Raw genomic sequence first — 24,882 nt, forward strand, 5'->3', positions numbered from 1 at the left:
GGGTGTGCGCCAAACGCAGGGGCCAACGCAGTCGCTGAGCCGGCAATTGCTTGAGATCTGGGAGAGGAGCACACTAAGGGCTTCCTTAGGCTTTGCTAATTGCCAGAAGCAATGGCATATGCGGAGGCGGGCATATGCGCCTTGACTTCTTAAAGCAAATTGCCTTTCTGAAGGGCATCCTCCAAAACAAACACTCGCACTGAGATTATGTCTTGTTCAACGCAACCCAGCTATAAAAGCAGTAAGGGAGTAGGAGGCATTTGTATGTGAGATTCTCTCATTTTACAGCCACAGAAAATGGCCTGGGCCTACACGAACATCCCTGGCTGCTAGCATCCTTGGGGGAGCACCTTCTCTCAACAGAACATGAGCCTTCTGGATCCGGCCAGTGGCCCATCTAGTCCAGCATCCTGTTCCTGCAGTGGCCAACCAGATGCCTGTGGGGAAACTAGCACACAAGACTGGAGCACAATAGCACTCTCCTGGGATACAGGAGCATTGCTGCCACCAACTGAGGTAGCAGAGACGAGCCATCGTGGCCTTGAATCTGTCTAATCTGATCTGGGTGTTATCAGTAAAATCCAGGATTCTGCATTCCTGGTGTCAGGGGGATGGGGCAGCCCAGGATGCGAACTGGAAGTCCTCTCACTCCTTTCTGAACACTAAGAATCGGCTCACCCCCCACCCTGCTGAAACACATGGGTATTTTAGGGAGGCCGGTTTTAACCTTACAGGAAAGCCCTGGAGATTTCCTACCCCACTGGAAACTGTTGTTGTATTGGACTAAGTAGGGTGTAGCGGTTCAAGCAGTAGGGCTAGAAATAGGGAAGGGCCTAGGTTCAAATTTGCACTTAGCCGTAGGAAAGCTCATTGTGTTTCCTTGGGGCAGTCTCTTTCTTTCAGCCAGACCTGCCTTGCAGGGCAGTGGTGATGAGAACATTGCTAAGAGGTGGGTGGAGAACTACACATGCCACCCAAAGCTTATCTGAGGAAAGGTAGGGAATAAATACAGTACATAGTGGGGCATATATGTTAAGCCGAGTTTGCTGAAATTTCAGCAGCTGGCACTTGCTTTGTATTTTTTATTTTAGAAGTGGGGGTTTTTTAATTGCATTTTCATGCTGTCCACTGCTCTGCGCTCCCATCAGAGTAAGGGCAATACAGAAACGGAATCAATCATTCAAACAGACATTTGAAAAGCAGCCCCAGCCCTCACCATGGGGGCAGATGATGTCCTCGTTGAACTTCAGGTCCTCTTCCTCCCGCTTCTCGGCGATGGATTCATCTGGAAAGCAAGGAGAGGATGCCACAGAGTGAGAACAGGGAAAAAACCAGGCCTCTTCTGCAATGATTCTGTATTCCGTGGAATACTCTTCCTAGAGAGGTTCGCCTGCCGCCTTCATTACAGATCTTTAGTGTCCAGACGAAAACATCCCTCTTCAAACATGCTTTTGGGCTGTTAAGCAATCTAAGGCCTTGGGGGGGGGCTTTACTGTTTTTTATTATTCTTATGCATTTTGTGTTTTTATGTTGTAAATCACCCTGTGATCTTTGGATGAAGAGCAATATATAAATTTAATTAACAACAACAGCACGCAACAGCAGATGCTGAGGTTTACATTACTGTGTGCTCCCAATGGCCTCCTCAGCTGAAAGGAATGGATTCAGGTGAACAGGGTTTGCTTCCTGGTGTTTAGAGACCTTTGCCACACAACTCCTGAGACACAGGTGGCCACTCAACTGCTCCTGTCTCTGAACTGTCTCTACTCCGGCTGGTCATTTTGGTGCCTCCGGTTCGTGCATTTCCCCTTTTCCCTCCCTGTCCCTTTATCCTTTTGTGCCATGTCTCTTAGAATGTACTTGTGATGCTGAGGGCCAACTTCTTTGTTATCAGTCTTGTGAAAGAGGTGAAGAGATTTGATATCCACAGTGAGTCATGCATTAGGGGACCGATCATGGAACTGACTTTACAATCCTATTTAGGCCATGCATAAGAACCACAGTTTTTGTTTCTTTCCATAAAATTTTATTGAAACTTTTTCACTGTAAAAAAACCAAACTAATCTGAATAAAAATTAAAAAGAGGAGGGAGGAAAGGAAGGAAGGAAGGAAAAAAGTATATACTTGAGACTGACCCAGAAACTCCAGCGGGTGCAGAATGCCGTGGCGAGACTCCTTATGGGGTCTTCGCTGCGAGATCACATTCATCCGGTACTATACCAGCTGCACTGGCTCCCAGGGGAGTACAGGATCAGGTTTAAGGTGCTGGTTTTAACCTTTAAAGCCCTATACAGCCTAGGACCCTCGTACCTACGGGACAGCCTCTCCTGGTATGTCCGACAGAGGAACTTACGGTCTGCAAATAAAAACATCTTGAAGATCCCAGGCCACAGAGAGGTTAGGCTGGCCTCAACTAGAGCCAGGGCCTTTTCGGCCGCGGCTCCAATCTGGTGGAATGCTCTGTCACAAGAGACTAGGGCCCTGCGGGACTTGACATCTTTCCGCAGGGCCTGCAAAACAGAGCTGTTCCACCAGGCCTTTGGTCAGGGCGCAGCCTGACCCCCCTCCTCTGGCAATCTGCACAGAATTTTGCTTATTGGTTGCCATAAATTTGATTTTAATTAATTTTTATAATGAAATGTTTTTAGAATCGTTGGATTATTTTGATTGTTGTTAGCCGCCCTGAGCCCAGCTTCGGCTGGGGAGGGCGGGATATAAATAAAATTTATTATTATTATTATTATTACAAAGTCCTCTTTCAAATTAGATATTTTTTTCTTTTTTTATTAAGGCTTATCTAAATGAAAACAAAAAGAGAAAAATAAAATAAAGCAAAGTCCTCTCTCAAAGGTTGATCTTAACTCTTGTGTCACACAGAAAGGGGGCAAAGTAAAAATAATTGCTGGACAACAATGCTTAGAGAAGGGGTAGGCAACCTAAGGCCCAGGGGCTGGATGCGGCCCAATCGCCTTCTTAATCCAGCCCATGGACGGTCCGGGAATCAGCGTGTTTTTACATGAGTAGAATGTGTCCTTTTCTTTAAAATGCATCTCTGAGTTATTTGTGGGGCCTGCCTGGTGTTTTTACATGAGTAGAATGTGTCCTTTTCTTTAAAATGCATCTCTGAGTTATTTGTGGGGCCTGCCTGGTGTTTTTACATGAGTAGAATGTGTGCTTTTATTTAAAATGCATCTCTGGGTTGTCTGTGGGGTAGAGAAATTCGTTCTTTTTTTTCCTCTTCAAAATATAGTCCAGCCCACCACATGGTCTGAGGGACGGTGGACCGGCCCACAGCTGAAAAAGGTTGCTGACCCCTGGCTTAGTGTGTTGGGACTATGAGCTGGGAAGAGGCCACACTTAAATCCCTAACTTGGCCATGGAACTCATGGGCGGGACCTTGAGCCATTTGCTGCCACTCAGCCTAACTCAGGGCTGCTGGGAGAATGAAATGCGGACAGCGTGGGGAGAACCATGTATGGCACCTTGAAGCTCCTCACAGAGAAGGGTGGGATATAAACGCAATAAAATAAAATACAGTGGGCCTAAATCCAGGGATCTGTGCTCAAAGGCAAAATTAGGCAAAGTCAGAATGACCCCTGGAACCACCCCTGCAGCCTCAGGTCTTGTGAGATTTCTTAACTGTTCTGCAAGATATTGCCGGAACATACGGCAGGGCCTTGTGCGATTGTCCAAGAGCCCTGTAAAGCAAGGCAAATGGCTTCAAAAGCTGCTTCTGCAAAGGAAAATCCTTTGGGTGGCTCCGCAAGATCTTGCAAAAGGCTCCAGAGCCAAGCAAGCAAGGGTCTCCACTATCTATCTACCTATTTATTTATTTGCAATCTGGCTAAAGTTGCAATCAAATAAGAATAATATGTGTAACTTATGGGCCTAGTGTAAATAATAATTCATAGAATCACAGAGCTGGAAAGAACCACGAGGATCATCTAAGTCCAAACATCTGCAGCGCAGGAATCTTCCACCCAAAATGGGCCTTGAACCCGTGACCCTGTGATTAAGAGTTTCATGCTCTACCAATAATAATAATGATTCGTCCTTGAGGGGGATCCACATTCCAGATTTCACCAGCTCAAGAGTACAGGATCAACTGTGGAGCCCCTCGTGCGCTGAGGCCGTTAACAGTGTCGGAGTCCAGCCATCATCCCACTGTGATGGAAAGGCAGGCAGGACTTTGCCCCAATGCTAGGCATGGAGGCTGCAAAGACATGTGTGTCCGTATAAAGGGGAGTGGGGAGGCAGAGACAGGAGGCTACCTTTGCTTTTGGCATCACCGTTCATCCTGCCGTTGCTCTGATCGGCATCCTCGTCTGGGTCATCCAGCTGCTCCAGGGCCAGCTGGCGCCAACTTCGCAGTGACGATTTCCCAACCCAAAACCCGTCATTCCTGAAAGGAGACAAAGAGGCAACACACTGTGAAGATCTTTTTCTTTTATACAAACTTCATTGAAATTTTTAAAAACAATTACCAAGCACAAAGTGTTCAAGCACGTATGCAGTCATCTGCTTGACACCAAAACAGACTTGGGAAATCTTTTACATTACAGGTTGAGCTCCCATCCACTGGGATAATTTCTCCATAGTGGCCATTGTGACTGAGACGGAAGGGAGTTTACTGTACTATTGTACAAAACCCCGCTATAAATCAAAGCCATACCGAGTCAAACTCATATTTCATTTTTATTCCACTTATCATAACTGGACTTTCTGGTTTTGCGGCTGTGTGTCTGGCATGGCACCAATGGCTGGAATGTCAAACCACCACTGAGAAGGACTGGAGTTCAAATCTTGCACATGAAGAAATTATCTATTACAGTGGTACCTCTGGTTGTGAACGGGATCTGTTCCGGAGGCCCGTTCGCAACATGAAAAGAGTGCAACCTGCAGCGGCACATCTGCACACACGCGGGTTGCGATTCGCTGCTTCTGCTCATGCAGCGAAACCCGGAAGTAACCCTTTCCAGTACTTCCAGGTTGCCGCGGGACATAACCTGAAAGAATGTACCAGTGGTACCTCGGGGTACATACGCTTCAGGTTACAGACTCCGCTAACCCAGAAATAGTACCTCAGGTTAAGAACTTTGCTTCAGGATGAGAACAGAAATTGTACTTCGGTGGCGTGGCAGCAGCAGGAGGCCCCATTAGCTAAAGTGGTCTTCAGGTTAAGAACAGTTTCAGGTTAAGAACGGACCTCTGGAACGAATTAAGTACTTAACCCGAGGTACCACTGTAACATGAAGCGGATGTAACATGAGGTATGACTGTAGTTGCTTCAGAGGTCTTGCAAAGACATTTAATTTCCCCCAGCTACATTTAAATATTAAACAGCCTAGAAATGCTTTTAAATAAAATGAATGCAGCTATTGATTTCCAAGCCACTTGCTCTCTTTACAAAAATGTCTCCAGCAAAGTACGCCCCCCCCCCGCCCACTCTCAGCCACACTCTGCACACTTGAAAAGGGGACTTGCTTACCCTTTGACGGTCACCTTCAGCAAGTTGGAGACAGTTTTGTAGTCCTCGTTCAGCTGGTTCTTCAGCCGCAGAACTCGGCACCTCTCCACCACACAGTCCCTGCAGAGTGCTTTGACTGAGGAGGAAGACACGAGCAAAAATACCGCCATCATCCTCTGTACAATATCCCTTGCTGTGCATTCTGGACAAGGTGTCCTTCCATAGGGCAGGGCTTAGATCTAAAGCAGCTGAGACAATGATGCAGCTTTCCTCCACCCAAAGACCTGCTTCATCCAGCTACCTTTCCCCTCTTTAGGCTGCCATCGGGGCATGTTAATCAGACCCTTTAAAATTCCCTGATTGTATCAAGCAGTTAATTTTTCTCCTGCCTGTAGAACGGGAGACATAGGGACACAGGAAGCTGCCCTATACCAAGCCAGACCATTGCTCCATCTAGCTCAGTACTGTCTACACTGACTGGCAGCAGTGGCTCTCTGGGGCGTTTGGCAGAGTGTCTCTCCAAGCCCTACCTAGAGATGGGGATTGAACATGGGCCGCCTTCTTGCCTGGCAGATGCTCCACCACTGAGTTGTGGCCCTTCACAGCTACCAGTGCCCCTTCCACATCCCACAGAGAAGAACTCTGTTTATGACTACCCAAACTAAGGCTTTCAGCGTAGCAGCACCAGCACTTGGGAACATTGTAGGCAAGCACGTCTAGTGTCAATATTTTGACGTTTGCTGCAAAGCTTGTATTGCCAAGTGCGGTTAGAGAGTTAGTCTGATTCTGCGTGGGTCATTTTTTCCTGTTATCTCTGGGGTACCTCCAACTAAGTTTTACTCCAGGCAAACCTATCGAAATGAATGGACCTAACTTAGCTGTAGCCATTAATGTCAGTGGCTCTACGTAAAATAGGACTAACACTGGACAGAACTCTTTGAGATGCTTTAACACTCTTGCATGCAATTTAAAAAAAAAAACAAGTTGGCAGCTTATAAATGCTATTATAACTAAGTGGCAATTAAAGACACGCACACCAGACAGTTCCTGTCTGGAGGAGAGGGATGGCAAAGCGCTTTATGGAAAGGGGAAACCTCAGTCTGAAAGTGTCAGCTTCACTCTCAGCCTTTGCGAATCAGCTTCTCTTGGGTTTAACAGCTTTCATCTCGAGATCCAGCCCTGAGAACAGCAGCTGGCAGGAACGAACTTGGGAGGGGGAGAAGCATAATTGAGAGGAAGGTGAGTTTACCAGCCAGGGCAGCAAAGAGCTCTCTCAGCTGCAGAAAGGCATGGGACCAGAAGAGAGTGTGGAGTAAGCATTTGGAGGTTAACACATGTGCTGCAAAATAGATTTTGCTGGCACTCTGCCACTTGGAAGGCAGTATCAAGAGGAGGAGGTTTCAAGGGTGTGTGGTGGTGGTTGTTGTTGTTAACCCGTCCATTCACCTCCTCTCTTTCCAAATAGTATGCACTTTTTATCACTTGGTTTAATTTGCCCTATTTAAACACTGTTGTTTTGCCCCAGCCACAGGATAAGATTCCATAAGGAACAAGTGGCTCCCGTTGCTCACATCTCCTTTCCAGGAAACACTGTGCTCCTTGGCAGATGCCTGCTAAGCTAAGGAAATGGCAACAGCCGGTGGAGTGGTTCGAATGTGGGAATAGCAGGACCTTGGAGGAGAGGGTTCAAATCCCGCCCCTCAGCCATGAAACTTACTGGGTGAGCTCTGGGGCCAGTCACTGCCTCTCAGCCTAATCTACCTCACGTGGTGGAGATAAAATGCCACCTTGAGCTCCATGGACAAAATGGTGGGATATAAATTCAATAAACAAACAAACAAAGGTTATGTAACTCTAGCGAGAGCATAAAAGCCCTGCTGGATGAAGCCAAGTCCAGTCCAGTCTCTTATTCTCAACCAGGTGCTCGTTATTGGAGACCTGCAAGGAGAAGAATTCTCCCCTCCTGCAGCTTCCAGCAACTGGCACTGAGATGGATTTACTGCCTCCAACCGTGAAGACAGAGCAGAGCCGTCGTGACTGGTAGCTCCTCTAACAAGGCAGGGTGGTCCAACCATCACAAGATGATGCAGGAGGCAAAGGTTGCAAGGAGCTAAGCCATGGGTAGGCAAACTAAGGCCTGGGGACCAGATCCGACCCAATCGCTTTCTAAATCCGGCCTGCGGACGGTCTGGGAATCAGCATGTTTTTACATGAGTCGAATGTGTCCCTTTATTCAAAATGCATCTCTGGGTTTATTTGTGGGGCTTGCCTGGTGTTTTAACATGAGTCGAATGTGTGCTTTTATTTCAAATGCATCTCTGGGTTATTTGTGGGGCACAGAAATTCGTTCATATTTTTTTTTCAAAATATAGTCCAGCCCCCCCACAAGGTCTGAGGGACTGCTGAAAAAGTTTGCTGACCCCTGAGCTAAGCTCTCTTGGGACATGATCCCTTCTGGGGTTTGACTTACCTGTCAGCCTGGGTCCTCCTCCATATCTCTTGTAGAAGTAGTCAGCGACATATTCAGAGACCCTTTTGACGGTGGGTATTTTGTCCGGGTGCAACTTTCCATGAGAGCACAGGCAGGCCGTGTTATCGATGGGCTTGGGGGGAGTCGACTCATCCAGCCACTGCTGCAGCCATTCAAGAGACACGAAGTCATAGGGGCAGCCTGGAAGGAGGAGGAGGAGGACAGGAGGGCTGGGGTGGGGCATCAGCGCCACAAGCCCTGTTTGCTTGGGCTCACCAAAAGCGTCTGCCTTGACCGGTGAAGCTTCATGATCATACATTCCACCCCCTGGCCAACAAAACTCAAAATCTAAACAATCTAATCTTCAACTTGGCAAGAAACAAACAAACTGGGTTGTATCCAAGTCTGCCCTACTCAGAGTAGACCCACTGAAATAATTTATAGTTGTGATTCCTGGATTGGAGGGGGTTGGACTAGATGAACCTTGGGGTCCCTTTCCGACTGTACAATTCTATGAGTCTATTAATTTATATCCCTCCCTCTCTCCCTAGGTAGTCTAGGGTAGAAAACAGATGTACCACTTGAAACAAAAGCATAGCAAGAACTTTGAAAACAGAATAAAGCAACATTAAAAACTATTACAGATAACATCTAAAATAAGTAACTTTTTAAAAAACCCTAAAAGCAATTTGAAACAGTTAAGAACATCCTTTCATCCAATGATCCAAGGGTTGCCTGGAATAGTATTATGCAGCCATGGAACACACCTGGGTAAACAGGAATGTTTTAAAATTCCTCCTGGAAGGGAGTAATGTTGGAGGCAGGCACACCTTGCTAGGGAGGGAGCTGCACAACTGGGGAGCCACCACTAAAAAGGCCATATTGTGGGTCAGCACCAACCAGGCAGCTCTGGAAATTAGTGGACCCAAGTTAGTCTTGTCAGTTAATTTCTACGGGCCTCCTCTGCTTAACGCTAACACAGACTGTGAAAGCATAACACTTGTAAAATAGGACAACAACCTGAACTTCAGAAAATTAACTCCAGCACCCCACCCTCAGAAGGCCCTCCAGCTATTTGGGGGGGGTAAAGCAAGAAAGGGGCTTAGGCCACTGAAAATGTAGCTGCATGGTGATGTGTTGTTGTTTTTTCCTCTCTCTCTCTCTCTCTCTCTCTCTCTCTCACACACACCCACACACACACACCCAGAGCAAAACAGAGGCTCCATCAGCCCACCCACATCCCAGCTGCTCATTTTCTCCCCTGCACTGAGCCAAAATGAGGATGAACAACCTCAGCCCATGGATGCATGAAGGAGCAAGTCATGCGTGTGACTGCTCCCTTAATGTAAGGTAACTCCATGCAGGTGCAAAACTAGTGCAATTACAGTGAAGGCTGGGCTAGACACACTCTATCCAATATACTCGGTCCTGGTTTGTGCTTTTTTAAGAGTCATTTGTACAAGGGAAGCGTTAAAGGACACCAACACCACCCCAGCCTTGCCCACAGTGGAACAGTTCGTTCTGCCACATGTCATCATTTATCTCCTTTCATTTATAGCCTACCTATCTCTCCCAGAAGCTCAAGGTGGCAATGCATAGTGCTCCCCCTTTCCATTTTCTCCCCACAACAACCCCGCAAGGTAGGGCTGGGCTGAGAGGCACCCAGTGAGCACCCACCCATGGCTGAAGGGGGCAGGGATTTGAACCCTGGTCTCTCCCAGGTCCTACTCTGACACTCTAACTACTATACCACACTGGCTCTCAATAAAGTAAAGTAAAATTATCTGAAGTCGTGTGGCATGCGCACGAAAGCTTATACCCAGAACAAATTTAGTTGGTCTTTAAGGTGCCACTGGATAATTACTTTTTTTATTTTATTTATTATGACTGAGTCAGACCAACACCTGAATCTAAAATTATTTAGTTATTTATTTTACATCCTGCCATTCCTGATAAAGCAGCCCAGAGCAGCAAACACGTCAGTGAACAGAGGAGTGGCCATGTTTCTTAATATTTTAAGTCACTGCAGATCGTAAAGCACCCTAGGTTGACAGAAGAACAGGTAGACAAATATCTTGGGGCCCAGCAGCAGTTAAGTTGTACTGTACAGAACATTAGACTATCCGGAAAAACCAAAAAGGAAACTTGGCTGGCACCCAATGTCCACGCAACACGTTGTTCCAATATTTCCTCTTGGGACTTAAGACTAAGGCGGCTGGCCAACTGCTTCTAAGTGTTGCCAGGAGTGATTATCTTTACCAAGAGATGCAGAAACGACTTTAATTTTTCAGGCCGGAACTGGACGCCACAGGATTTGATAAAAGTGATATAAATATTGCTAATTAGGAAGGCTTCATTAGAGATCCAAACAATGGGAGCGGGGTGAATGCAAGGCAAATTTTAAATGCTTTCACATGTTTAGATGTTTTTAGACATGCCCGAGAGAGAGAGAGAGAGCACAGCTGATGTGAATTTGGGAAGATAATTCTTCAAAGCTTCCACTGATGTCTGCTTGCACTGTGTGGGTGCGAGGCAGAGATGGAAGGCACTTGGATGGAGCCTCAGGAGGCTTACTCGTCACCCCACCCTCCAAACCTCGCCTACAACAGTCCTATCCTTAACATGCAATACTGCAAATATTTATTTTTTTAAAAGACAAATGGAAGATCTTACAGACCAGCTTTGGCAGGCAACTTCTGGTAGAGCTCCTTCACCTCCTCGTGCTTGATCTTGCCCCTGGCCACGCTCTGCTTGCGCATCTCGGCCATCTCTGTGCACCACTCCTCAAACTTGCTGTTGTCCCTCTCTACGAGCTCTTGCAAAAAAGCTGGCCAATTGGGGGGAGGGGGACAAGCAACAGAATTAGGACTGAGAACGGAGCCCGGCCCTCATGCCACACAAAAGAAAGAGGAAGCCCTTTGCTACACCCCTAAAGGCCTTGACTGAGAGTCATTCCCACAGACATCCATTCACCCCAGGGGAAACATCTTGTTTCATCAAATTCATATGTTGCTTGATTCCAAAAGAAACCAAAAAAGCAGTTTAACAAAACAGATTTTAAAAATCAAACTATAAATAAGGATTCACAACAGTAATTGCAGACTTTTGAACAAACGTTCATAGAACTATAGAATAAAAACAGATTAAAACCTGCACCAACTCTCTAAACATCTGGGTAGGCTTTCTCTTAACAGAGATGTTTTTTGCAGGTGCCAAAAATAGTACAGTGAAGGCACCTCTCCGATATCAATAGGCAGGGAGTTCCAGAGTGCAGGTGCTCCCACAATGAAATATTGAGTTCTTATAAATGCAGAACAGATATTACGTTGCACCTGCAGTAGTGCCTGTTCTCCTGACCGAGGGAGTCAAGTGGCTGTATATGGGGTTGGAGACCCCCCCCTTTGAGAGGAGACCCCCAAAATAAGAATGTCAGAAGAGTCTGGCCGCAGCTGGAGCAAGCCAAAATGGATCCACCTCTTCCATCATCCTGGTGGCACGGTGGCCAACACAAAATTATTATTATTTATTATTTATTCGTTTTATACACCGCCCCATACCTGGAGGCCTATGCCCTATGCCCTTATGGGACCCATGTGCAACAGTACGCTCTCCACTTATGAGCCACGGCAAATGGCATTCAGAGGCAATTTGCCCCCAATAATAACGCCCCCCCCGAGCCAATGTTTTCTTGAGACTAATTTACAGGTTTCCACCAAAGGAGGATTAAGCTCATGTAAGGTTTCTGATGAAACCACCAAGCTGACTTGCCACCTCCTCAACCAATATAAAACATCTCTTTGGGCGAACCATGTGTAGAGGACATTTGCCATTACTTACTACAACATCCACCCAAGAAACTGATTCATAACAGCCCTTTTCACACAAAGGAAACAAATCTAACCAGGGTGGTCAGTGTGAAATAGCTGCTGAGTGATATTGATGACTCTGTTACTTATAAGGTGGCTCTCTATGCCCTAACAGCTAGGAAGAAAGAACTGGATGGGCAAGTGATCAACTGAAATGGGGACTCAGATAAATTTATACAGTGGACGCTTGGGTTGTGAACATAATCTCTGCGGGAGGCACATTCGCAACCCGCAGTGTTCGCAACCTGCAGCACTGCGTCTGCGCACACGTGGGTTGCGATTTGGCGCTTCTGCGCATGCACCGAAACCCGGAAGTAACCCGTTCCGGTACTTCTGGATTCGGCGCACTGTGCAACCCAAAAACACGCAACCTGAAAGACTGTAACCCGAGGTATAAAACACACCCAGCATTCCCCCTTTGACTCAGCAAGCTACCTATTTGGGGGAAGAAAGAAAACATCACCACCTGTGCCCAACATTTGCTGAGTGGACACAAGGTGGCTTGCTTAGCTTAACATGTGCCCCACAACAGGTTTGCCTGCACACACACACGCGCCAGGCAATTGCCACACCCTGGGTGCACAGAGGGGGAAAGAATGGACAACACACAAGGACACAAAACTCCAACTCCAGCCTTACCTGGAATTTCAACACTCAGCGATTTCTCCCGGGTCTGCAGCCTGTACACCAGCATGTAGGCGTTCCGAGAGCGGTAAACCCCCTTCCCGCATTTGAGCTTCCGAGTCTGAGATTTAGAAGGCTCTAGTGGGGAGAGAGAAGCCAAGCACAAGAGAAGCCCTGAGACATCTGCTCGCTCTCTCTCTCCTGTCAGGGAAGAAGAACCTGGAACGCTCTTCTCCCTAGCTCTCCCCTCTCAACTCACTGATCTGTGACTGGGCCTTTTCAGTGGTGGCTCCTGGGTTGCTGAGCGTTCCATCCTAGCAAGGCATTGCCCTGCATCTCATCCCATCCAGACCCTCCCACCCCACTTGTGCAGCTTTGCCAGAGTGCCAAATTTATTTGGGTTGGTCCCCATGTGCCCCCTATTAACATGTTTATTTCTACATTCTATTTAAGGGATGCCCCATTCACATCACCTGCCAAGCACATGAGGAAGGAAGACAGCCCAGAGCAAGGAGCCAAGACTGAAGGTGGTTACCTCCAAAGGGCCTCACGAGAGCCAGCAATTTGGAGCTATCAGATACACACTGCTTAGCACACATAAGCCTCACCAAACGTGGGTTGCGTAAACATGTTAATGGAGCCGTTTCTTCTGGGGATAATTATGCCAAGGCACAAGAAGCTTTATTGCTGATGGAAATGGCAACTGACTAGTTAACCTTTTGCTGGTCCCAATACACCAGGCATACCCAGCTTTTGGCCCTTTGGATGTTACTGAAACTACAACTCCCATCAGCCTGGGTCGGCACATCTAGGAATGATGGGAGTTGTAATTCAGCAATATCCGAAGGGCCAAAGGATCCCCACAGTGTGTCAATCCAGGAGTGCTCACAGGACAGAGACAGGCAGTCTTCTCTATCCTGTGGCCCTCTAGATGGTGCTGAGCGACGATTCTCTCAATTCCCTGGCCTTGGGGAGTCATTAAATTCGTCATCTAATACAAAATGCCTCTAGGCACCTTACACACACACCATTAAAAATGACCATCGGGTCTAATTCAATAACATCCAAAGAAGATATAACACATAAACATAATCACGTTCTCTCAAATACCTCAGAGAGCAGTTATGCTGAAACCACATTAATAATGGCAAAAGGCAGGCTGTACTAGGGAGAGAATTCCAAAGACCAAAAAGAGGGGCCCGTAACCAAAAAGGCCCTGTCGCTTTCTGACACCCTGCAAACCATTCTCGGGGAAGTGCCTAAGGCAATGAACGCAGGACCCAGGCAAATGCAAGCCAGGACACAGACATCAAGGCCCTGCGCTTTATGGACTGAATCTGGAATTTGGTGAACTGAGCCTGAAAGCATAGAGGCAGTCAGGGCAACTGCACCAGATTTGGACACTTGGAGGGACAGAAAGTGTCTCCCCCATGGCTGCTCCAAATGGTTTGACTCCTAACTGCTTATAGGAGCCAGGGCCTCGTCTGCGTGTTTTCGGTGAGGTCTTACCTAGGTCTTCTTCTGCCCCCAGCTGCAGCTTCTTGCCCTCCATCTTCTCTATCTCTTCATCGTTGAACCGGTACCACTCTCCCGTCTGAGGGTCCTTCACGTGGGCAATGTAGTGGCCGGAGTAGGCGCTCACGCCACGGTGGATGAGGACTGCACTCAGCTCATAGACAAAGATGCTGGCTGGAAGGAGGGTCACAGAATCAGAGAACTGTAGCATTGGAAGGGACCCACGGGTCATCTAGTCCAACCCCCTGCAACGCATAGGGTTGGCGGAGAGAATAGCCCCTACAGCGTTTATGGCGTTACCGGCTTTGTCATTGTAATCTTCTGGGAGGCAGAGATCAGCCTTTTTGTCCCCAACCCCTTGGGCCATGGTTGGTGTACATTGGGATTGGCAGGATAGAAAGCAGGGAGCTCAACAGCAGGGTGGTGCCAGAGTGACCTACTTTTGCCTCTGCCCTCCTCCTTTTTGAGTTCTAGATGGGGAAATACTGAGTTTGAGGATGCTGACAGCAAGTGCCACAAACCTGGACTTGTGGTAAGTAAGAAGGCAGGCAAGGCAGGGTCTGGTGAAGGGCAGTGCCCTGTTTGCCCTAATGGACCAGCCCCAACTGCCACCCCTTCATGCCCAATCACAAGCTGCTACTTGGCTACGTAAGATCATAACCTCACCTTTGTCTTCCATGTAGGGCTCCATGTCCAGCAATTCTGAGAACTCGATGTAGGCGTTCAGCTTCTTCTTGTGGCCTGTTTGCCTAAGGAAGTAAGGAAAGAAATAGCAAACGGTAAGGCTGAGTTTGGCAACTCACAACGCACCTGCGGCACCCCACTTGTCACCTTTTTCCAGGATGACGAGGAACCGTTAGTGAGCTTCGGGTTAAGTCAATCAACCAGCTACAAATCCACCGAACAGTTATCTTGTCCCGTTCAGTTTGATCTGCGGCACTGTTACAGGCGCCGCATAATATCCATTCTGCCTTGGTAAGAAATCGATCTTTTCATGTGGCAGCACCTATACTGACAGCAGGCAGGAGCCTTTTCTGTCCTCTTTTTAGCAACTGCTGAAACCATTTTTGTTTAGGCAAGCCTTCCCAGATGTTTACAAAGCTGATGCAAGTTTTAATCCCTTGCTATTTCCCTTGTTATTTTTTCTTACTGATATTTTTCTTATTGATAATTTCGTTTGTTTTATCTTCTTTTGTAAACTGCTCTGAAGTGCTTGTTGTATTTTGTGAAATAAAATGGGGGTGTAAGCATAGGCCTGCCTCCTTCCAGTATGGAGGGATCCGACCACAGTAGCTCTGAAGGCTCCCACCCTGGGGTGCTGGAACAAGAAGAGATGCTTGCCTGTCAAACACGAAGCGCATGAGCTGCAGGTTGAGGGTGCATGGGAGGCTGAGGAGACGGATCCTGCGGGTGGCATTCTGCTTGCTCTGGCAGGTCTCACAGAAGTAGCGGTTGTCCCCTTCCAACTTTTCTTCCTAGCCAAGCAAGAGACAAATGGAACAAAAGTCACCTGGATGCCCCTGAGGCAGGCTAGAATTTCACCTAGGTGGAAACAGACATCAAATCCACTCTTCAGCTCCTGAATCCATGCATGGAAAGAGTGTCAAGGACGCCTATGGGTCTTCCTTCAGTGGTACTCTGGGAACAGCTTCTATGGCAGGAGACCAGAATTTGGGGGCTGTCACTTGATACGCAGAAGCTGAAACCAAACTGTCTACATCTGGAGACAGTAAACAAAGCAGGACCCTTCTTAATCTCCTTTTTCAGAAAATATCCTAATCAATTTATTCTCTTTGCATATGGCTTTGAGGCTTTTTTAAAATAATCAAGCAGTGCAGAAATCTCATAAAATAAACTTTTTATATGTTAAAAAAAACCCTCAAAACAAAAAATAAACATCCATTTATTAATAATCACATTTGAACCTATTAAAATAGTATTTATAATGTTGCTAATTTGACAGAGACCACACTTAAGATTATCCTTCTGAGGCAGCCTGTTGGAATTAATTTTTATAAAAGCTCCATAGGCACAAAAATCCCCAAAGGACCAGCAAACTAAACGACATATTCAAAAATTAGGGCCAACTAGGACCAATCTCCTCTATTCAGATCCCACCCTTGAGATAAAGCAAAGAGCAGCCAAAAGGAAATTGGCCTCAAACCATAATAGGCTGGAGGATGAAAGTGACAAGGAGAAAACTCCCAAGGAAGAGTTGATACCTTCAGAAACTCTGTGATACAGTCCGACAGTTGCTTGTGGCCCTGGATGTTCAACTCAAGCTCATAAAATTTTGATATAAGTTTGGACTCTCTGCCACACTGGTTGCAGCTGGGGAAGAGGGAAAAAACACAACTGGAGACTACCTCAAGAAGAATTACTTCTTCAGAAATCACAGATATCATTATTTATTAAATCTATTAGTCACTTTTTTCTCACGGTAGCTCAAAGAAACTTACAGTATTTTAAGCAAACACCAAACATTCATATATTATATCTAGTATTGTTTTCCAAAAACTACTATAAAAACATCCTATCCACGCAAAAAGGCCATATATATCGTTATAACACAAAGGCCTGATGAAAAAGGAATGTTTTTGCATGGAGCCTAAAACGGTGGTGCCAGGCAAGCTTCCCTGGGGAAAGCATTCCACAAATGGGGAGCCACCACGGAAAAGGGCCTGATTTTATGTTGCCACCCTCTGGACCTCCCATGGAGGGGGCACATGGAGAAGGGCCTAGGAAGATGATAGTAGGGTCTTGGTTGGTTGGGGAGATGGTCCTTGAGGTACTGGGGTCCTAAGCCACATTAATAATAATAATAATAATCTGGTGGGAGGGCGTTCCACAGGGCGGGTGCCACTACCGAGAAGGCCCTCTGCCTGGTTCCCTGTAACTTGGCTTCTCGCAGCAAGGGAACCGCCAGAAGGCCCTCGGCGCTGGACCTCAGTGTCCAGGCAGAACGATGGAGGTGGAGACGCTCTTCCAGCTATACTGGACCGAGGCCGTTTAGGATTTATAGATCAAAATCAGCACTTTGAATTGGGAATACACAAAGCTAAAGCACCAAAAGACTAAGAAGAGGAGAAACTTACACTGTAACGTAGGCATACTCTCCACAAAACTGCTTTTGGACAATGTCTCGCACATCTGGGTTTTTCTGTGAGGTTAGGGTATCCTCCAACAGGGACATGAACAGCTTGGAAAACTCCTGAGCATCCTAGGAGAACAGTACAGTTGCAAAGGCAGCATTGATAACACAGGTAAATTAACAAACTAACAAAATAAATGAAGAGGGTGCTTAGCTCTTTTGTTATACGTTATAGCTCTTTTGAAGAGGAGGCAAAGCAACCACCACCACCCCTCATTGCATCGATTCGGGGATGGCACTGCACCTCAGCCATGTACAAGGAAATTAAGAATGGAATAGGGCCATCCTCTTCAGTGGCAAAACATCCCTGGTTCACCTCAGCTCAGGGAACTGTGGCTTAGCATTACAGAGGGCAAGTGGATTGATGTGCAGCTGCTTCCACAGAAAGAGCAAGGCAAAACACGCGCTCACACGCACGCACCCGAACGTTACCTGTTGCTGACCTGTGTCCAAACCCAGCGCTTTAACAAACCCTGATGGATCGATATAGCGCCTCTTGCTGTTCTGCAGCAAAGCAAACAAGTACTGGAGGTGCTCACAAATCGTCTGAGGCTCATAATCTATCAAAAGGCAAGAGGATTCCTTCAGAGATTGACCCACCATGACGCATATACTCATATTGGCAATGGTCACCCCCCTCTGCACACACTCTGTTATAAAAGACCTCCCCCTGCCCCACTTTGCTACACATTGGGAGGGATATACACAGCATATCATCTGCTGGCAACTGAAAAACTAACAAGATGTGCCATTCTGAATAACAATTTAAAAAACCAAACCCTTTCAGAAAGGGAAGGTTTCCTCTTCATTTAGATTTCCTTTCTGTCAAGGTTTGTTTGCGACTTTGCTGCTGCTTAGATACTGTGCTGCCCATGAGAATCCACTGTGGTCTCTAGAGGCTGATTCACTGCCTCAGGATATACAGCATTACCTTCAGCAAAACTCTCCTCTCTCAATCTCTATCTGTAAAATGGGAACAAGTACCCAAGCAGCACTGCTAGATTGAGAGGACCACAAAAGCCAATAGCTGTGTAGGGGGATAAAACATCAGGACACAGTAGCAGCCTCCAAGCAGACGGAGCCTTGTCAGAGCAAATCAAAAGCCACCGGCCCATGTGCTAGTGGGCAGTGGGAAAAGTCTGACCAACATACCCTTGTTTGATGCGGTGCCCTCTGCTGTCACGTACTCAGGGCGGGCAATTGGACACAAGTAGAGCGCCTGGCGGAGCTCCAAATTCAAGAACCACATCTGCAGAAAAGTGTTGACGTAGCAGGTGGCACCCAGGTTTGTGAGGCCCACAAAGGCATTCTGTGAAGGGAAGGGGAAACACACAACAGAGGTACAGCGGTACCTCAGGTTACATACGCTTCAGGTTACATACGCTTCAGGTTACAGACTCCGCTAACCCAGAAATAGTGTTTCAGGTTAAGAACTTTGCTTCAGGATGAGAACAGATATTGTGCTCCAGCGGCACGGCAGCAGCAGGAGGCCCCATTAGCTAAAGTGGTGCTTCAGGTTAAGAACAGTTTCAGGTTAAGTACGGACCTCCGGAAGGAATTAAGTACTTAACCTGAGGTACCACTGTATCACCAAGCAGGTCACAAGGGCAGCCCTTTGCCAACCTGGTGCTCTCCAGATGTTTTGGACTGATGGCCAACTCCCATCAGTCCCAGCATCACACAGCCAACACTGGCTGGAGTCAATGGGAGTTGTGGTCTAAAACATCTGGACGGCGCCCAGCAGGCAAACCACCAAGAGGTTACCTCCACAACGTTAACCAAGAGCCTCCAGAAGATGATAGCAGGAAGGTCCTTTCAAGACAATATATCCTGCCTTTAGTGCACTTGACCTGTGTAATAGTTTTTTGTTTTTGGGGTTGAATTTGTAGGACTTCACAGCAGGGATGGGGAACATCTGTGGTCCCCCAACAGCCGCAGTAAGCATAGCCAGTCGTCAGAGATGACTGGAGTTGGGAGTCCAACTACAGTATGGTAGGCAAACTAAGGCCCGGATGCGGGCCAATCGCCTTCTAAATCCAGCCCGTGGAGGGTCCGGGAATCAGTGTGTTTTTACATGAGTAGAATGTGTCCTTTTATTTAAAATGCATCTCTGGGTTATTTGTGGGGCATAGGAATTCATTCATTTTATTTATTTTTTCAAAATATAGTCCGGCCCTCCACAAGGTTTGAGGGACCATGGACCAGCCCCCTGCTGAAAAAGTTTGCTGACCCCTGAACTACAGGCTCCCCAACCTTGGTTTACAGGGAGGTTCAATGTTCCTCTTTATTTAACTATTACATTTTTAACATGTTTCTCCCCGACTTTCCGAAAAATGCCAATATGTCTAACATTTAAACAAACATAGCAGAATAAAAAAAAAGTCAATAAAATCCAAACAATGTAACTATTAAAAAAAAACTAATGAGGAAGAAATACCAAAATATTTTTACAAGCTTCCTGGTACATGGGAGGGATCATCCAAGGGTATTTTTCTCTGCAACAGAATAGATTGAGATGAAACAGTCAGATAAAGCTCTGCTTGCAGTACTCGGTCCCTCTTATTGACAGCTACTTCACGGAACTGGCAAAGGAACTTTACAGCTACCACTAAGAAACCTCTATCAGTTCTGACAAAACAGCCAGGACCACAAAGAAAATTTCAAGCCTTCCAATTCTATAAACCAGAATCAAGTTGAGGATGCATCTTGGGGGAAATAATCATCCTTCACACAGGCTTCAGGGCCAGCACATGAACCCTGGAGTGCCAGGAGACCATAGTAGCGTTACCTTTTTTCTCCTCTCGAAATTTGGATCGTCAATATTGTGAAAGGTGTTTTCATCTATCTCCCCCAGCCAGATGTGCTCACCAATTCCTACCAGGCAGTTTGGGTTTCCTCGGCAGTTTCGCCTGCAAAAGCAAAAAGCAGCAGGATCTGAACCCAATATTCTGACCTCATCACATTGCTATCAACCAAGACCACTTATGTCCTGATGACACCTGTGTGACTTCCAGCACACCTCTCCAGCAATTCGTTGCAAGCGCAGCTTACAAGCCCCACCAACCACAGAGGAGTCCTGAGGTAACTGCAGATAAGAGTGCCAGTGTTGATGATGCTCCCTGACATGTTTCCTCCTTCCCCCTACAAATTTCAACAAAAAGGACAACTTCTGCACATTCCCCGCATTGTCTAGCTGTCAGTTTCTGTGCTGCTTTTGCTGAAAAGTGCTTGTAAATCAGAATTGCTAAAAGGGGTTATCATTTCTAGCATTTCTATCATGTCTTTTCTCCAGAGAACTCAAAGTGGTGTAAATGGTTCTCTCTATCCTCTTTGGTCCCCACAACAACCCTGTGAGGTAAGTTGAGCTGAAAGGAACGGACTGGCCCCCAAGGCCACCTGGTGAGCTTCATGAATGAGTGGGGATTTGAACCCTGGTCCCTCAGGTCTTAGTTTGACATAGTACTATACCACACAGGTTTAAATGACACGGAGGTTGCAAGCATATAAGTTTCAGATGAAACCACTTGCCTCCTGTATCAGGCAAAAGAGGTTTACGGGCACAACAAGCCCCTTCCATAACAACCTTCCATAAACATCTGACTTGTGCTTTTTATTTAAATTAGCATGGAAGTTAAAGACAAACCATGTGTAACTGTACCTCCTTCCATCCCCATCTAGTCACCCTGATGCTTAATAGATCATCTCCTTTTACTTATATGGTGCACATGAACTTACACAAAAGACAAAAGCCCCACCCTTGAGTTCACAATTGAAAACAGGGGAAAGGAGGGATTAGAGGAGAGGAAAGAGTTCAGAATAGGTACAGTGTTGGGGTTCCTCACACACCAACAATCTCAGTGAGGGTCCCTGACAATGAAGAAGCAGAAAATGAGAACTATACAGCTCAGTATTGCCTACTCTGACTGGCTGCAACGGCTCCCCAGGGTTTCAGTCTTTTCCCATGTTCTACTGGGGTGGCAACTGAACCCAGAACTTTCTACGTGCAAAGCAGGTGTTTCACCACTGAGCTGCACTGCCCTTCCTAAGAACTTCTAGAATACCCAGAGAGTCGCTTTGAGTAGCCACGGCAAAAAAGCAACTAATATATTTAATAAAAACAAATAAAACGGTGGGTGGGGGAGAACAGGTGGGGCTTGTGTGCCATAGGGAGCTGCCTTCTCTCGAGTCGCCACGTTGGTCCACCTACCTCAATACTGCCTACACTGACTGGCAGCAGTGGCTCTCCAGGGTTTCAGTTAGGGAGCCTCTTTTTAGCCCTATTTAGCGGGTATTGAACCTGGGGGCTCCTGCATGCTGTGCAGGTGCCCTGCCATTGACTTGCAGTACAAAAGGCTGATTTCCAGGGCGACGCCGACGCCGCCCTGTGGTTCCCCCGGGGCCCCAGCCCCAGCCCAGCCTGCCGGCCCCTGAGGCTTACCTGCAGGCTCCGCGCTGACAGGGCTCCAGGCCGACGCGGTAGGCCGCCTCGATGTGCTCCTGGGTCACGGCCTCGGGGGGCACCGTCTCCGTCCAGCGCCAGGCCGCCTTCTCCAGTTGCAGCCGAGGAGCCATCCCAGGCGCGGCTCCACGACCCCTGAGAGGGGGGCGGAAAAAGGAGAGGCAAGAGGGAGGGAGGGAGGGAAAGAGGGAGGGCGACCAGGAAGCGGAAGCGGACTGGACGCCCTAGGAAGTGGAACCGGCCTCTCCCTGAGCGACGCGAAAGGCCCAAAGCAGGGCGGGGTGCCGGGAAAACTGTTAGCCGCGCCTCGGCGCTTGGCTGTGACGTCAGACGCAGACGCGACGGCATCGCCGCGCCGCAACAAAGGGGTGGAGTGGGGGGGGAAGCGGCGCAGCTTCGCGGGGATTGGCTACTTCCAATCCGGTCGGGGGCGGGGTTACTTTCTTTGATTGATCTCCCTCTTGCTCCTCCCCGTCGCTTCCTTTTCTTGGCTCCGCCCACTTTTCGAGGCGGGGTTTCTGTCCCCCAATCGACCTCGTAGTAACAAGCAGTGACGTAGGCACGAGGAGCAGGGGAGCGGCTTTTTAAAAAACAACAACGAAGGAAAATACACACACACACATACGATCGAAGGCCGTTGATTTTTCCGCGCGTGCGCAGTCGCGTCCCTCTCACCGGGACGACCTATTAATAATACCCACAATGCATTGCGGTTTCCTCAGAAAGCCCTGGCTCCCTTTGAAGGGATTAAAAGGAAGAAAGCAAAATGACAATAAAAACCACACTCTTGTGCAAGGGAAAATAAGAAAAAAAAGAGAATACTGGAAATTCCTGAAGGAAACAGTGAACCATTCCCCAAAACAAACCACCACCATGATGGCAGCCATTTTGGTCCTCTTCTCCTTTCCAGGACCTATTGGCCATTTAGCGTCACTCGATTCCTTCCTGCATCCCACACAGCTGATGACAGTTAGACGCAAATTTGGGGTTGGCTTTTGCATCTCAAACACGCACCAAGGGATTTGGTGTCCCTGTTGGAGAAATTTGCCCTAGGGATCTTCCCCAGAGGTAGCCAATTCCTCTGTGAGCAGAAGGGAATCTGGACACCAAGATCAGGCAAAACCACAAGTTGTTTATTCTCAAGACAGCGCTGCACGGGCAACTCCCAGCTCATGCTGCAAAGAGTTTACAAAAAGTTATAAAAAAAAATACCCTAAAGCCCATCCAAATTCCCTTCCTACAATCTCCTATTGGTTAGGAAATTGCAGTTTACAGGTCCTCCTATTACAGTGGTGCCCCACAAGAATGCCTCGCAAGACGGAAAACTCACTAGACGAAAGAGTTTTCCGTTTTGGAGGCGCTTCGCAAAACAAATTTCCTATGGGCTTGCTTCGCAAGACGAAAATGTCTTGCTAGTTCCTGCGGGGTTTTTTTCCTCCCCCCCCCCCCCTTTTCTAAGCCGCTAAGCTGCTAAAAGCCGCTAAACCGCTAATAGCGCTAATCCGCTAATCCGTCAATGGGCTTGCTTCGCAAGACGAAAAAACCGCTAGACAAAGAGACTCGCGGAACGGATTCTTTTCGTCTTGCGAGGCACCACTGTACATATGTACCCCCACTGTAAACCCCATGTTCATGCTGATTAGCTTTAGCTCCACCCGGGGCAGTTTGACTAATATTCATAGCCCTTTTAAGCATGTGCAATAGCTTTCTAACTGTTCTCCATTTTCCCTCGTGATTCTGAGTCACCTCCACACTAATCCCTTATAGGGCATTAACTTTTGGCTACTCAGTAATTTGTATACTTAACATATTACGTATTACCACAAGTTTCCTTTTTCTTTGCAATGCAAGCAGTTACAACAGCAAGGCGAGGCATGGTCGTTTCTGCTAAGCTTTTTCTTATCCATTTATCCCACATCTCCCAAGTCTGTTATTGTTCAGAGAAGAATTAATGGAGGCAGGAACCAGTAGAAGAACATGGTACCCCAAGAGTGTCTCTCATTGTGCCTCTCAGCAAGCTTGGGTGCAAAGCAGCAGTCAGTCACAGCTCCGGGTCTCTCAGTGCAGCCTCCTGCCGCCATCACCGCATGGAGTTTGGCCTACTTCCTCGTATCCAGAACACCTTTTGATTTCAAAAAGGACACATTTTCCTGTCCACTCTTTGGAGCAGAGCAGAAGGATAGCTTTCTGCATTTCCAATTGACGTTCATAGCCCCCGTTGCAGACCCTTCAAGTGCCCCTAATTTCCCGCTGTTACCAGAGAATTGGCCATTATGTTGTTACAGTGGTACCTTGGTTCTCAAACTTAATCCATTCCAGAAGTCCGTTCCAAAACCAAAGCCTTCCCAAAACAAGGTGCATTTTCCCATAGAAAGTACAGTCATATCTCGGGTTGAATGTGCTTCGGGATGAGCGCGTTCGAGTTGCGCTCCGCGGCAACCCGGAAGTAACGTAGCATGTTACTTCCGGGTTTCGCTGCTTGCGCATGCGCAGGTGCTCAAAATGACGTCACGCGCATGTGCAGAAGCGGCAAAAAGCGACGCGTGCGTGCGCAGACGTGCCGTGGCTGGTTACGTTTGCTTCTAGATGCGAACGGGGCTCCGGAACGGATCCCGTTCACATCTAGAGGTACCACTGTAATGCAAAATGGATGAATCCATTCCAGACTTTTAAAAACCCCTAAAACAGCAATTTAACATGAATCTTACTATCTAACTAGACCATTGATGCATAAAATGAAAGCAATAAACAATGTACTGTGGTCACACAACCAATCAGTAGCTGAACTGGGTTCCACACAGTCACAAAAACAAAACAGGGAAAAAAACGCAAAAACAAAAACGCAAAATAAATAGCAATAACAGACAGACATCAGCGTAACACTCAAAACAGAAGAGTGGCACTCAAATCGGAAGTGTGGCACTCAAAATGGAAGTGTGGCACTCAAAGTGGAAGTGTGTCACTCAAAACGGAGCACGTTTGACTTCCAAAAAAAGTTCGCAAACCAGAACACTTACTTCTGGGTTTGCAGTGTTTGGGTTCCAAGTAGGTTTGCAAACTTTACCTTGGTCTAAGAATGGAATCCAAATGGTGGAAGAGCACCAGCGGTGGCAGGCCTCATTAGGGAAAGCTCGCCTCAGTTTAAGAACGGTTTTGGTTTAAGAACAGACTTCTGGAACGGTTAAGTTTGTAAACCGAGGTACCACTGTACTTGCCAGACTGTATTTGCAGGGAGGTGAAAGCCCCTACAATCCAAAGACAATTGGAAAACTTTCCCCATTTCCTTCCTCCTTGCAGAGTGAAATAAATGGAAAAAGAGGGTCCCGGTAA

General features: G+C 47.3%; 1 protein-coding gene across 5 annotated transcripts in view; it reads right to left on the reverse strand.

Moving 5' to 3' along the window:
• The window catches only part of USP48 (ubiquitin specific peptidase 48), a 37,345-nt gene extending 15,606 nt beyond the window's left edge, over window positions 1-21,739 (reverse strand). Inside the window, exons 1-15 of one of the 5 annotated variants that reach the window (XR_013841592.1) lie at window positions 21,532-21,739; window positions 19,882-20,002; window positions 18,246-18,402; window positions 17,526-17,653; window positions 17,038-17,162; window positions 16,165-16,273; window positions 15,284-15,417; window positions 14,609-14,691; window positions 13,937-14,116; window positions 12,443-12,565; window positions 10,615-10,764; window positions 7,938-8,138; window positions 5,489-5,603; window positions 4,272-4,402; window positions 1,217-1,285 (exon numbers count right to left, since the gene is read on the reverse strand). Coding sequence is in view for 4 of the 5 variants with exons in the window: in XM_079986817.1 (XP_079842943.1) it covers window positions 1,217-1,285; window positions 4,272-4,402; window positions 5,489-5,603; window positions 7,938-8,138; window positions 10,615-10,764; window positions 12,443-12,565; window positions 13,937-14,116; window positions 14,609-14,691; window positions 15,284-15,417; window positions 16,165-16,273; window positions 17,038-17,162; window positions 17,526-17,653; window positions 18,246-18,402; window positions 19,882-20,002; window positions 21,532-21,665 (1,960 nt within the window). In the remaining variant the exon portion in view is untranslated. Of the gene's footprint in view, window positions 1-1,216; window positions 1,286-4,271; window positions 4,403-5,488; window positions 5,604-7,937; window positions 8,139-10,614; window positions 10,765-12,442; window positions 12,566-13,936; window positions 14,117-14,608; window positions 14,692-15,283; window positions 15,418-16,164; window positions 16,274-17,037; window positions 17,163-17,514; window positions 17,654-18,245; window positions 18,403-19,881; window positions 20,003-21,531 lie in introns of those variants that run through there. The other 4 variants (XM_079986817.1, XM_079986816.1, XM_079986818.1 and 1 more) reach the window with 4 other exon arrangements.
• Between the last annotated feature and the right edge of the window lie 3,143 nt (window positions 21,740-24,882).

Source organism: Podarcis cretensis (assembly GCF_951804945.1).
Source record: "Podarcis cretensis genome assembly, chromosome: 8".
Classification (NCBI taxonomy): Eukaryota; Metazoa; Chordata; class Lepidosauria; order Squamata; family Lacertidae; genus Podarcis; species Podarcis cretensis.